At 36.4% G+C, this 11,783-nt stretch overlaps 1 protein-coding gene across 3 annotated transcripts in view; it reads right to left on the bottom strand.

Annotated features, from left to right (window-relative positions):
• Window positions 1–929: 929 nt before the first annotated feature.
• TBC1D30 (TBC1 domain family member 30) overlaps window positions 930–11,783 on the bottom strand; it is a 36,898-nt gene continuing 26,044 nt past the window's right edge. For all 3 annotated transcript variants that reach the window (XM_058190398.1, XM_058190399.1, XM_058190401.1), the window contains 6 exons: window positions 8,362–8,467; window positions 6,876–6,982; window positions 6,642–6,781; window positions 5,530–5,736; window positions 5,280–5,336; window positions 930–3,918 (listed from right to left, as the gene is read on the bottom strand). In XM_058190398.1, the coding sequence (XP_058046381.1) occupies window positions 3,188–3,918; window positions 5,280–5,336; window positions 5,530–5,736; window positions 6,642–6,781; window positions 6,876–6,982; window positions 8,362–8,467 (1,348 nt within the window). In that variant the 3' untranslated portion in view covers window positions 930–3,187. The remainder of the gene's footprint in view (window positions 3,919–5,279; window positions 5,337–5,529; window positions 5,737–6,641; window positions 6,782–6,875; window positions 6,983–8,361; window positions 8,468–11,783) is intronic.

Genomic DNA, 11,783 nt, shown 5'->3' with positions numbered 1-11,783 from the left:
ATTATCAGCTGGGTCTGAAGGCGTAGCCTGGGGAAGGGAGGAATCAGGGGATGACGGCCTCATTATGTCCTCCGACTGGTCTGGTTCTGGCTCCTGGAACTGGGCCAAAGGAATCGGTGCTCCCGAGGTAAGCCTTACTGGCCCTTCCCCCTCACTCTTGGAGTCACTTTCGGGCATGGGACCAGATTTGGGGGCTGGAGTCACAACATCAACCTTGACAAGTTTAAGATGGGTGGACTTCAATTCCCAGAATTCCCTTCAGTTCTTGGAGTTGAAGTCCACCCATCTTAAACTTACCAAGGTTGAGAAACAGTGCTGTAAAGCATTTGCCCAAAACCTTCCAAATATGACAATATAAACATTCTTGACAGAAGTGCTTGTTTCAAGTACTAGAAATGGTTTTAAGCTTTTAGGTTTTCTATTGTAATTATGAACAGGAATGGAAATAAGATTCTTATAAAATGTTTAATTTGGAAAATGTATACATTTGGAAAAGGAAGTAAAGCGATTGATAAGCAATTAAGGATTTAAAATGAAATCAGGAATCAATATTAAGATTAGGTTCATGTACTTCTTGTACCAAGTATTATACTGGTTTCATGTTATGTAGAGACTAGCTCTTTATATGTGATGTATTATTAGAATGAATATTCAGGATCCAAAGAACCTGAACTTGACACTTTTCCCAGAGCCTTGAAGTCAGGATGAGTTGAATCCCCAGTTGATGAAATATTTCAGTGATTGCCGCTATTTAGCATGTATTAATAAAATATACTATTTTTTGTATTGACTTATGATCCATTTAAGAGCACACCTGAATGCCATATCCCAGAAACTTTATCTTAAGTTTCAAAAACTCTTTGCCAATGAGACCGCAGAGGGCTGTTCCAGATCCAGAACTAGATGAAGAGGTATTTAGATCCCAGTAATTCTCTTTTTAATTAGTTTTTTTTATTAGACTGGGTATGCTTATCTGAATTTAGAATATAAATAGAATATAAAACTTAAATGCATTCATAATCATAATAACTATTATACAGATGCCTTAAGGATTCTCTTATCCTGTATAATGTGATGGTTAACAATAATCCTTTAATCTGTTAACTGTAAAGTAACCTAGTGCTTATTCTAAGATATATTCAATTGTTGAGGAAGACACAGACTAGGACACCTTTTGCATCTGACCAACCTGTAGGGCTGAATCATCATTCTTTTTCTTCTGTTTGTACTCTTAGGCTGAAGACTTACATCTATTACCAACTGTGTTTCATTATTATTAAATAATTACAGCACTTATTATTTTGATTGCATTAACAGTCCACAAATATTCTGTCCCAAGAACTATTTTATGAGGTAAGTTTCTAATGTTCTTATTTAACTCATACAAAGTGTTTCAGAAAGATAACTCTTCCAGCATGTTGCTATTAATTTATTTGCTTTACTGCAAATTTTAAGTAGTTAGAAATACAAATGTTTTGCATAGTGTACTCAAGGGACAAAACAGAATATTTTCTATGTACTATTTTTCTAAAATAGTCTCCCTATCTTACCTTTCACCAGACCAAAAATTGAGTACAGGTGGTCCTTGACTTATGACAATTGAGCCCAAAATTCGTTAAGTGAGACTTTTGTTGATTTTTTCCCTCCATTTTACAACCTTTCTTGCCACAGTTAAGTGAATCAATGCAGTTGATAAGTTAGCAACAATAAGTGAATCTGGCTTCCCCATTGACTTTGCTTATCAGAAGGTTGTAAAAGGTGATCCCATGACCTTGGAAAACAGCAACGCTCATAAATATGAACCAGTTGCCAAGCATCTGAATTTTGATCACATGACCATGGGGATACTGCAAAGGTCGTAACTATGAAAAATGGTCATAAATCACATTTTTCAGGACTGTTGTAACTTTGAATGGTCACTAAATAAGCTGTTGTAAGTTGAGGACTGCCTGTATTTTGGGCAGCATAGAAAACTTTTCTGTGATTGTCTATCTACACACTTCTGATCAATTAGCACTAAAAATAAAAAGTTTTGTTTTAAAAATGTCAACAAGGAAAAAATCCCACATTTTATAATACTTGCCAGACTTAAGCATTTTAACAGTCTTTATATCATGAGCTGAGAACTTGTAGTTCAGAAACATCTAAAAAGCTCCTTTTCTTGCTACTTCAGAGCAACATACGGTAGCTAATAATGAGACTGTTGGAACCGCATTTTAGTAAAAAGACACAGGTTCCTCATTCTGTTTTATACTTCAATGTCTACACCAGATTCAAACTCTTCATGCATTTGAATCAAATAATCATTTCACTACAAGTGTGGACAGAAGTAGCAATGTATGGAAAAAACTGGTTAAAACCCTTAGCTGCCAAAAGTACTTTAAAAAGTACACAGACACAAACATGACTTCGCTTAACTGGCAAGCTGACACATTAGGGAAAGCATTACACTGAATCTGACTTAAGGAAGATTGGTTGGTTGTCAGGTATCCTTTTATTCACTTATCTGGGAATAAGTTCCCTTAATTTAAATTTAAGTAATCTAGGATTAGGCCAAGAACATTAGTTGTAACAGCAACTGCTGCTGAAAACAGTAATGATAAAAAGAACCAGATGTAAAAATGTCTTCCTACACTCATTGTGACTTACTAAAAATAATTAGTCACCCAGGATAAGTAAAAAATACAGTGTGTTAACATCTCTCTTAGCCTGATAAAATTATGTAAAAAAATTAGCAATGGTAAAAAACTGAAAATGCAGATGCTTAAATATATTAGGCTTTAGAATACAGATGACAAGTACTTTTCTTCTAAGTTGATAAGGATGTCTGTTAGTAAGTCATTGGAAGTCTTGGTAACATTTTTGGATGTGAATAAAGTTAAAAATTGCCCTTCAAGTATTTGAGAATTCTTGACTGAATGGTTTAAAATTAAACTTTCTAAAGTTCTTTTCTATGGCAAACATTTCTCATGCTGCAAGACAATTTTTAATGTGAACAAGAATTATGCCACTATGTAGTTCTACATTTTCAAAAAAAAACCAATTATTTTTGTATAATATATACATAAGTGGTGTCTCTTCATTATTCCAAATTAATTAGAAATCCCTTTGGAAGCATAAAGCATAATAAAACCTACAATAATGGTATACAACAATTATACTAATGAAGTGCCGGTTGTTTTACATATCATCGTTTTTTAGACCCACTGTTACCATTTGTAGGCTTATTAAAACTCCTACTCATCTGTGGGAAGTGTACAGTTGGGGTTCTTTCATTTGGGCCATACAATCCGAGATTTCTGGCTGCAGCTGATTTTCTGAGTGGTTTGACACTAGGGAAAGGGCAAAAGACATGTGGCTTAGGAGTGCAGGATTTTGCCACTATTCCACTGTCATTGGCTAAACTTGGCAACGCAGAACTGTGTGTTTCATCTTCAGTACCATCTCCACTATTCTGTGTAAGTTCCAAGATTTCCAACTTCTGCTGGACCTCTGATACATAGACACTGGAATTGTTATCTTTATAAGTTGGTTCAGGAGATTGTCCATCTATTGAAATGTTCCCATCACCTTCCATAGTTTTAAATTTATTTGCAGTTTCATCTTTTGTATTAATACTGCTAGTTTTCCCACGTTCACTCTGCTCCTCTATTAGTCCTATTGTATCTCCATAGCCCAGATGGCCTTTGGCTCGCGCTATGTTCTTTCGGTGTACTCTCATGTGAGTGCGCCATGGAGAATTTAGCTTTGCTTTAATATCTTCATGTGGACCTGGTAACAACTTTCCCCCAGTGTGGCTTGGAACACTGTTTTTGGCAGACTTGCTGGTTTGTTTGATCTTCTTCCCTAGCAGAAGATGATTGATTACTGGAGAATGATTCACCTGAGAAGGCATAAGACTGGTAACTGGACCTTTATCTGAAACAAAAATAAATGTATTGTAAAGTATACTGTTGAAAGAGACACAGCAAATAGAAAGACCATTTTCTGATTGTGTTGTAGACACAAAAGTAAAAACTTCTGGATTTGAAGAAGAGGAATGTTCATTTCACTTATATTCTACAGCATTATTTTTAAAACCAAACCTGAGTCATCTATCTTGCCCAACAAGTAAACACTGCATTATGATTGGCTGCAATTTTATTTACTGGAAAACAAAATGGCTACAAAAAATAGAAAATACTATTTTCAGAGTAGAAAATACTGAAAGTAATTTAACATTTCTAAAAATGAAAGGAAAGGAAGCTGCCTTGGAACAATTTCTCTCTCCCTTTCCCTCTCCCTCTCCCTCTCCCTCTCCCTCATTTGCAATAACTAGGAGTGACTCTTCAGAATTTTCCTTCTCCTCCCAGAAAATGCCATTCTCTTATGCACTGCTACTGCTGTCACCTATCCCAAAGTAAAGCCACATAAAAATAAATTTTCCTAGCAACGATGATCAGAATAGATATTAATGTGAAATCTAATATAAATGCTCCAATAATTAATCTATAAATTAAGTTAGGGTTTTTTAGTCCATGAATAAACACCATGATAATAATTTAAGTAATTATGTTTCCAACCCCAATTAGGTTAACCAAATCATGCCAATATGATGCTAGATACCTTTAATTTACATTTATAAAGCACATAATCAAAAAGCCATGTCATACCTCATCTTATGCAATGTTGATTCTCAAAGCACATCAAAAGGTCAAAAATAATCAATCTAGCTAAACTATGTAATTGGAAAAAATTAGTAAAAGGAAGATTTGGCAATCTTGGAAAATGAAATTTTTGTTTTGGTGTGACAACGTAATTGTATTGCATTTCTCAAATTTTTGAAAAGGTGCTGCCCTGTGACATGCAGACCAACTGTCCTGAACATCCATCCTTGCGGACAAAGAAGAGGCCACAGTGCAAGATACAGCATGCAAACATTTTCATTATTGCACCAGTGCAAGAGGTTATTGCAGGAGGGTAAGTGAAAATGCAAGGCCTCCATTGTTAATCCCACAGACAGTATGACCATTAACTATATTGATTTATTTTAACTGAAGCAGCATATAAGCCTGTTAAAAAACCATGTTTACCTATATATAAACTTACAGGATTTAGATCAAAAGTCTTTATACACTAAATCACCTTATTCTTGTAATACTTCAGTAGTTCAGGCTGCTGCTTAAATACCTAGTTAGGTGTTTAGAAATTTGTATTCCAAATCCAAGGATGCCAGAAGTGTTAGTGAAATCAATACTAAAGACCCCTGGAACCCAAATAGCACAGATATCTTTAAATACCATTATTCAGCTGGTCCCTGGGATCTAAAACTATCCCAAGGTCATCATCTTCATACCCTAACAAAAGAAAAACAAAGATTATAAACTCTTTCACCATCAGATGAGATTATTTCAGTCACGCTGACAGATCTCATGTTTTTTCCCTCTTCTCCTTCTTCTTATACACTGTAAACTAAATTGAATACAACTGTGATTTGCTTCTTAATACAAATACAACTTGAACTAATAATTCCTTCCAATTATTAATTACCTGCTGTGATGTACACATGATGAACCTGCTGTTGCTGCTTCTTTTTTATCCGAGAATACTGTCTTTTCAATGCATTGATATCAGTGGTCATACGTTCCATCATCATACTGTTAAAAGCTGCATGATATTCACTTCGACAAGCATTTATTGCACCAGGACTTAGTTCTGCAATGTTGCTGGAGCCTAAACTTTGCTCTTGATTATGGTCTGGGAAAAACATTAGAAATATATCAGCCAGCTCACAATGAAACAGTTGAAACTACCTCTGATATTTCCACTTAACTAAATTAGAAAACTTAAAAGTCCTACATACAGAAGCTATCTAGAATCAAATCTGTAAATACCTTGAGAAAGTACTGCTTTATAAATAAATTATAGTATTTATAAAGTACTGCTTTATAAATACTACTACTACTGCTGAGGATTACAGGTTATTTTAGAATGAAGTGTATAGTCAGCCATAGAAAGATACTGATAAAAAACCCAATTCCTTAATGAATTCATAAGATCTAGTCATCATATCATATGAATGTAGGTTGGGACTTCTCAACCAAAGATCCATTTCTCTATTTAAAATATTATTTCCAATCTCTGTAAACTGTGATGGCATGGCTGGCATCACAATGTCACTTGCAGAGCTGTGGTTTGTAGTATTTGGGGAGAGGCACCTCTTGCAATACCTTTCAGTGAATTTGCAAACGAAAACTTTATTTCAGCCAAAAGCAATATGCTATTTATGCAATATCAGTAGAAATGAAGGCATGGTCAAAGACCTTGCTTCAGTTTTTTGATATTTTCCTGCCAAGTTCCAATAGGGCAATGGCAGAGGATCTAGGAGATGCAAAAAGTAGGGTTCAGGGGCCACATTTTGATTTCTATATTGTCTAACCCTTGCCATAGACGCTAGACACATCACATCACTGTCTTATCAAAATCAAAGTCACACAACTGCAGTGACTTTTTATTTGCATATTTGATTATCAACTTAGATCTGACTGGGAGTAAGAATTGAAATATCATGTTTGAGGAAACGAAATTAACCTCAGCAACAAAGCCTCATACACCAGTTGAACCCTCCATAAAATTATTGAAATTTCAGAAATAATACTTACCTTTGAAATGCTTTTGATACTTCTGTAGTTCTGGAGCCAAAAATCCACTAAATGGTCCAAGACATCCAATAACATTTGCTATGGAGTCTTCATCGTCTATTTCATTTTCCTCATCACTGTCTTTTATTTTTCCCAGTCGGCTAAAAACCCAGGGCATACAGAATAATAATTTGAGCGATTCCTCAAGCTCTATCTTTCTTTACTTACACCACAAAAAGTCAGAAGATGCCTTACCTTGCAGTTGATTTGACCGTAGCAGGAAATGGTGTAATGTTGTATGTATATTTCTCCCTTAATTCAGATAGTTGAGGGAAGGGGAACTGGGCCATAGAATAAACCATCTATGAAAAAAAGAGAGGAAAGAAACTGAAGACAAGAATGCTTTTAGGACACTTTTTATGCAAATACAAGATAATCCCCATATATTTGCAAGATTAGGCAATGCCTTTTCCACATTTACAAAAGCAAATATGAAAAGCTTGATTTTTACTAATGCAACAAACATTGTCTGTAGGAACCACAAAGAATAATCCACAATAAATATAACCAGTCAACTCCTGAAATAACCACTGGAGATAACAGGAGTGTTAGGGTAAAAATAATGAAAAGTGTGAATGCATGTATTTCTTGTATTCAAAAGAATCTGTTTATAGAGCAAACCATGCATATGTATATACAATTACTTATTTTATACCTTAAATGCATTTGTCTTCAATGCCTTGGAATCGGAACTATATGATTTCAATTTAAAAAAAACCAGTCTGTATCAACAGCAACAGATATATTCGTAGAAATATGTCTGTTACTTATATAAAGAAACTCTCTCTTTTATGAATTTCTCAATATCTCAACACTTCATTAAGTGATTTTGGACTAATATTTGTGCTAATGGTTTAGGCTTTTTCGGTGAAATTACTGTAGTAATTTCTGTAGTAATGTACTGTAGTAATACTAACCCTGCCGTGTCAAGTCGATTTCTCATTTTTTCAGTACTTCTGTAGTTGGTCATCCAATAAATAATCAAAACTATCAAGATTTTATTAAGGCTGATATATGACAGTAATAGTAAGAAAAATTGAAAATGCTTGTAATGCATTCTTAGGACTGAAACACATTGATAGGGCAGTTTTGGATTTTATAAGTCTAGTTAATAAAGTGTCCATAGCGTAGAGTGGGCAAACTATCCTTTAAATTTACAGTATTATTTTCAAAAACTCATTTTTGTTCTTTATTTTGATCAGGTAATTTTTCATGCACAATCTTTCACATTCATGTGAAAAATGTGGAAATTGAATTGTCTTGATAAAATAAATTTATATATACTGCTTGATTTTATATATTTTTATTAGAATATACTGATTCCTTATTCTCAAATATTGTTCTAAATACAACCTCTGCAAACTGAAATTATGAACTAACAGATGTTGCAATTTTAAGAAATGAACAAAAGGCATACAGTAAATAATGCCAGATGAAATTCTGAAAACTTTTTTTGGGGGGATTCTGAATTACATTACATTTTTAAATAAATAAGACATTGATTAAAAAACTGTGGCTTAATATGCAAATCTGCTAGACCTCAAACTGTATATCTTGCATGAAAGATGAGAAAAATCCCACATTGTACTGACAGTGGTGGGCAAGCATTTCAGCAGCACAAAATCAACAAATGTATAAACAACCATTTAATGTGTAAATAATTTCATATTTTCTTACTAACCTGCATGAGTTCATTACTATCAATTAGTTTATCTTCCAGCATCTCCTGTGTTAATTTTCCCATGGTGCCATAGAAGTCATCTGCAGTTTCACAAGAATTGACCTGCCTGCATCACAATGCAAGTATTTCTGTTACTATAGATGTTGTAATCTTATATTGTACATTATTTGCTTTATTAAGCTGTTTTTCTTGTTTCCTTAGGACTACATTTAAGGATGGCTGGCCCAGATAATGATGGCTTATACAGGGAATTACAAAAACGTTGCTTCTTCAAGGATAGCTTGAGATCAGTATCCTCGGATAATTATCATAGTAATGACAGAAAATAAAGATATGGTGATATCCAGTTACACAAGGAAAAGGAAATTAAGGATTTAACAGCTTTTGTCCTTCCTGGAAATCTTTATCAGCAATCAACTATTGGACAGATCAGCTCTTCTAGCAACCTGACCTTTAGTCTCAGTAGTGTCAGGTCAGTCCTATAAAGCAGAGATCATCTGTGATTTGACTGTAGGTGAGAAGTTACATTGGCCTGTGAAATAGATACCTATTTAGGGAAGCAAGTAGGCTGATATGGGCCACATCTGTTTTGGCTGGATATTCTGGAGTATATATCAGCTGAAGAAGGGAAAAATGTGATGTAGCTATGATTTATGAAAATAGAATCTACCTCAACACCTGTGACAAAACTGTATCTTTCAGCATGAGCACCTTGGTTTGGAATTAGGAATAAATCAAAAATTTTGTTAATTTATTGTTTGCGCTACAGTCTGAGGGATATTTGGGGGGTGGCTTTTCCCCCCCATGTACACGAGGCCCATTTCTTTTGCTTGCTCGTGGCGTGCCACTGCCACCGCTGTGTGGCATGGCGTGGTGTGCCACTGCCACCGCTTACCTCAGGGCCCCCGCAGCCAGTCCATCCAAGCCATGGCATCTATTTTACCTTGTGACAATGGCTCTGGCAGCCACATCTAGCAGGAGCCCACGTGACCACCAGCCCACTTCTGCTTGCTCACACCCGCAACTGAACAGAAGGCCAAATGACATGCCTGTGCCGTGGCCATGAGCTGAGGTGTTGGGTAGAGCTGACCCACGTATCCTGCACTAGCTTACCTCAGCGTTCCCGCAGCCAGGCTATCCATTCCCCAACACCTAACTGCCTTGTGGACACGGCACCAGCACACCACTCGTCCTCCTGCTCCATTGCAGCTGCAAGCAAGCAGAAGAAGTGGGCAGGCAGCTACTTGGATTCCTGCTGCACATGGCTGCTGGTGCTGCCACTACAAGGCAGGTATCAGGGTATGGATAGCCTGGCTGCAGAGGCCCTGAGGTAAGCCGGTGCAGGGCATGTGGGGCAGCTCCACCACCACTCCTTGCCTCATGGCAGAATGGTCAGGCAGCTGCACAGGCTCTTAAGTAGGGCTTATTTTGAGGGTAGGGCTTATATTAGGCACAAGCATAAAAACATGCTAGGTCTTATTTTAGGGATAGGTCTTATTTTAGGGAAAACTGGGTATGTATTCCATCTTGATTCTGGTGGAAGAGGTAGCATATTAAAACAAATCATCATGACTTCCGGTGGCTTCCGTCTTCCCCGGAGGACGTCTGGAATGGCGTCCCGAACCGAGATCCTGTAAAAGCTGGTGTAACAGTGGAGAACAGCTGTTAGCCAGCTTCAAAGCTTTTCTCTGGGTGAAAGAGATTAGCAAGAGTGGCTAGATTGCAGAAGATTGCCCCAGGGGCTCTGCTTTCTTATGCAGAGTCTCGGAGGGGTGCCTGCCTAACCCAGCCCTACTCCAGACTCGGCTCGATCCTGCTAATTAGGCAGGACAAGAGGAAGACACCCACTTCTGCTCAATTGATTCCGTTTTGAATACTAGAAGCAGACGGGGACAAATACAAGTGATCGATTACTGGGGAAGCAAGAAGAGAGCTGACTTCTACTTCTTTTAAAAAAGGGGAAAACTTTTTCTCACTTTAACTTAGTGAAGGAAAAAATGGCGTCTGAGAGGAAGTGGATTGGAGGCTGCTTGTGAGAGAAAGCGAAGTTCGTCTTTGTGGATTTTAGCTGAATAGAAGCTCTCCATAGGAGGCAAGGTGAAAGTTTTTATTTTACAACTTTAATTTGAGACTTTTTGAGACTTTGAGATTTTACAATTCTAATTAGAGACTTTACTTAAATTAAAATGGCTTTTAAGCCACCAAAAGCTCCCATGACGAGAAGGGGGTCTGAAACTAACTTAGAAGATATGTTAAAGGAACAGAACAGAGTTTCTGAAGAGAGATTTAAAGAAATTATGAATAATATTCATGGTGTGAAGGATCAACTTAGGGAAGAAATTAAAGAGACTAATAAAAAAATTAGAGAAGATTTATTGATGGTTTTTCAAGGTTTGGCAAAAAATTTGGAAGTAATGGAGGATAAAGTGGAAGTAATTAGTCAAGCAAATCAGTATTTGGATAATAAAGTTGGAGAGCTCCAAAATAAAGTGGATAAAAATGAGGACCATGTGGTGGTATTGCAATATAGAGCGTTGGAGAAGGCTTTGAGAATTAGGGGTCTCCAGGATCAGAAGGAAGAAGATCTTTAAAAAGTTATATCAGAAGCCTTAGCTGAAATGTTAGGAATGGACCCTCGAGAAGTTGATTTTCAAATTGATAAGGCATATAGGGTTAATTCTTGGGTAGCGAGGCAGAAAAAGCTCCCAAGAGACATTGTAATTTATTTTTTGACTTCTACAATAAGAAATCAGATTTTGCAAGCTACATACCAAAAGAAATTGCAAATAGGAGAACAGGAGGTGTTGGTTTTGAAAGAGATCCCTGCTAAAATGTTAAAGGATAGAAGGGACTTTAGGTTTTTTACACAAGAGCTTAAGAAGCATCAGATTCAATATAGATGGGAGGTTCCAATTGGCTTAACAGTACTTTTTCAAGGCAGGAGATATCGAATTGATACTGAGTTGAAAGCAAAAGATTTTCTTTTTAATGTATTGAAAGTGGATGTAGAAACAGTGGATAAAAATCTTCAAGAGAAACAGAGTGGGGAAGTTGAAACTACACCTGTGATGTCAGTACCTCAAGAACAACCTCAAGAACAAAGAGTGACAAGGGGAGCTATTAGGCGTAAGGAGATAGAGGAACAACTTCAAAGACAGGAACGGGATTCTACTACTGAAGCTGTGGGAGGAGCCAAGCCAAAAAGTGAGAGTCTTCAGCTAATTCCTCAGAAGCTTCAAGAGGCCAGTGATGGCAAATAAATTTTTGACATGGAATGTTAATGGTTTGAATTCAGCACAGAAAAGAAGAAAAATATTCCATTATTTGAGACAATTTAAAAATGATGTGATATGTTTGCAAGAGACACATATAAAATTATCAGATCAGAAATATATGATTAATTCGAAATTAGGTAAACATTT

This window comes from Ahaetulla prasina, chromosome 7 (assembly GCF_028640845.1).
Source record: "Ahaetulla prasina isolate Xishuangbanna chromosome 7, ASM2864084v1, whole genome shotgun sequence".
NCBI lineage: Eukaryota > Metazoa > Chordata > Lepidosauria > Squamata > Colubridae > Ahaetulla > Ahaetulla prasina.
The sequence above is the reverse complement of the archived record's forward strand: the minus strand, read 5'-3'. Positions and strand labels throughout refer to the sequence as shown.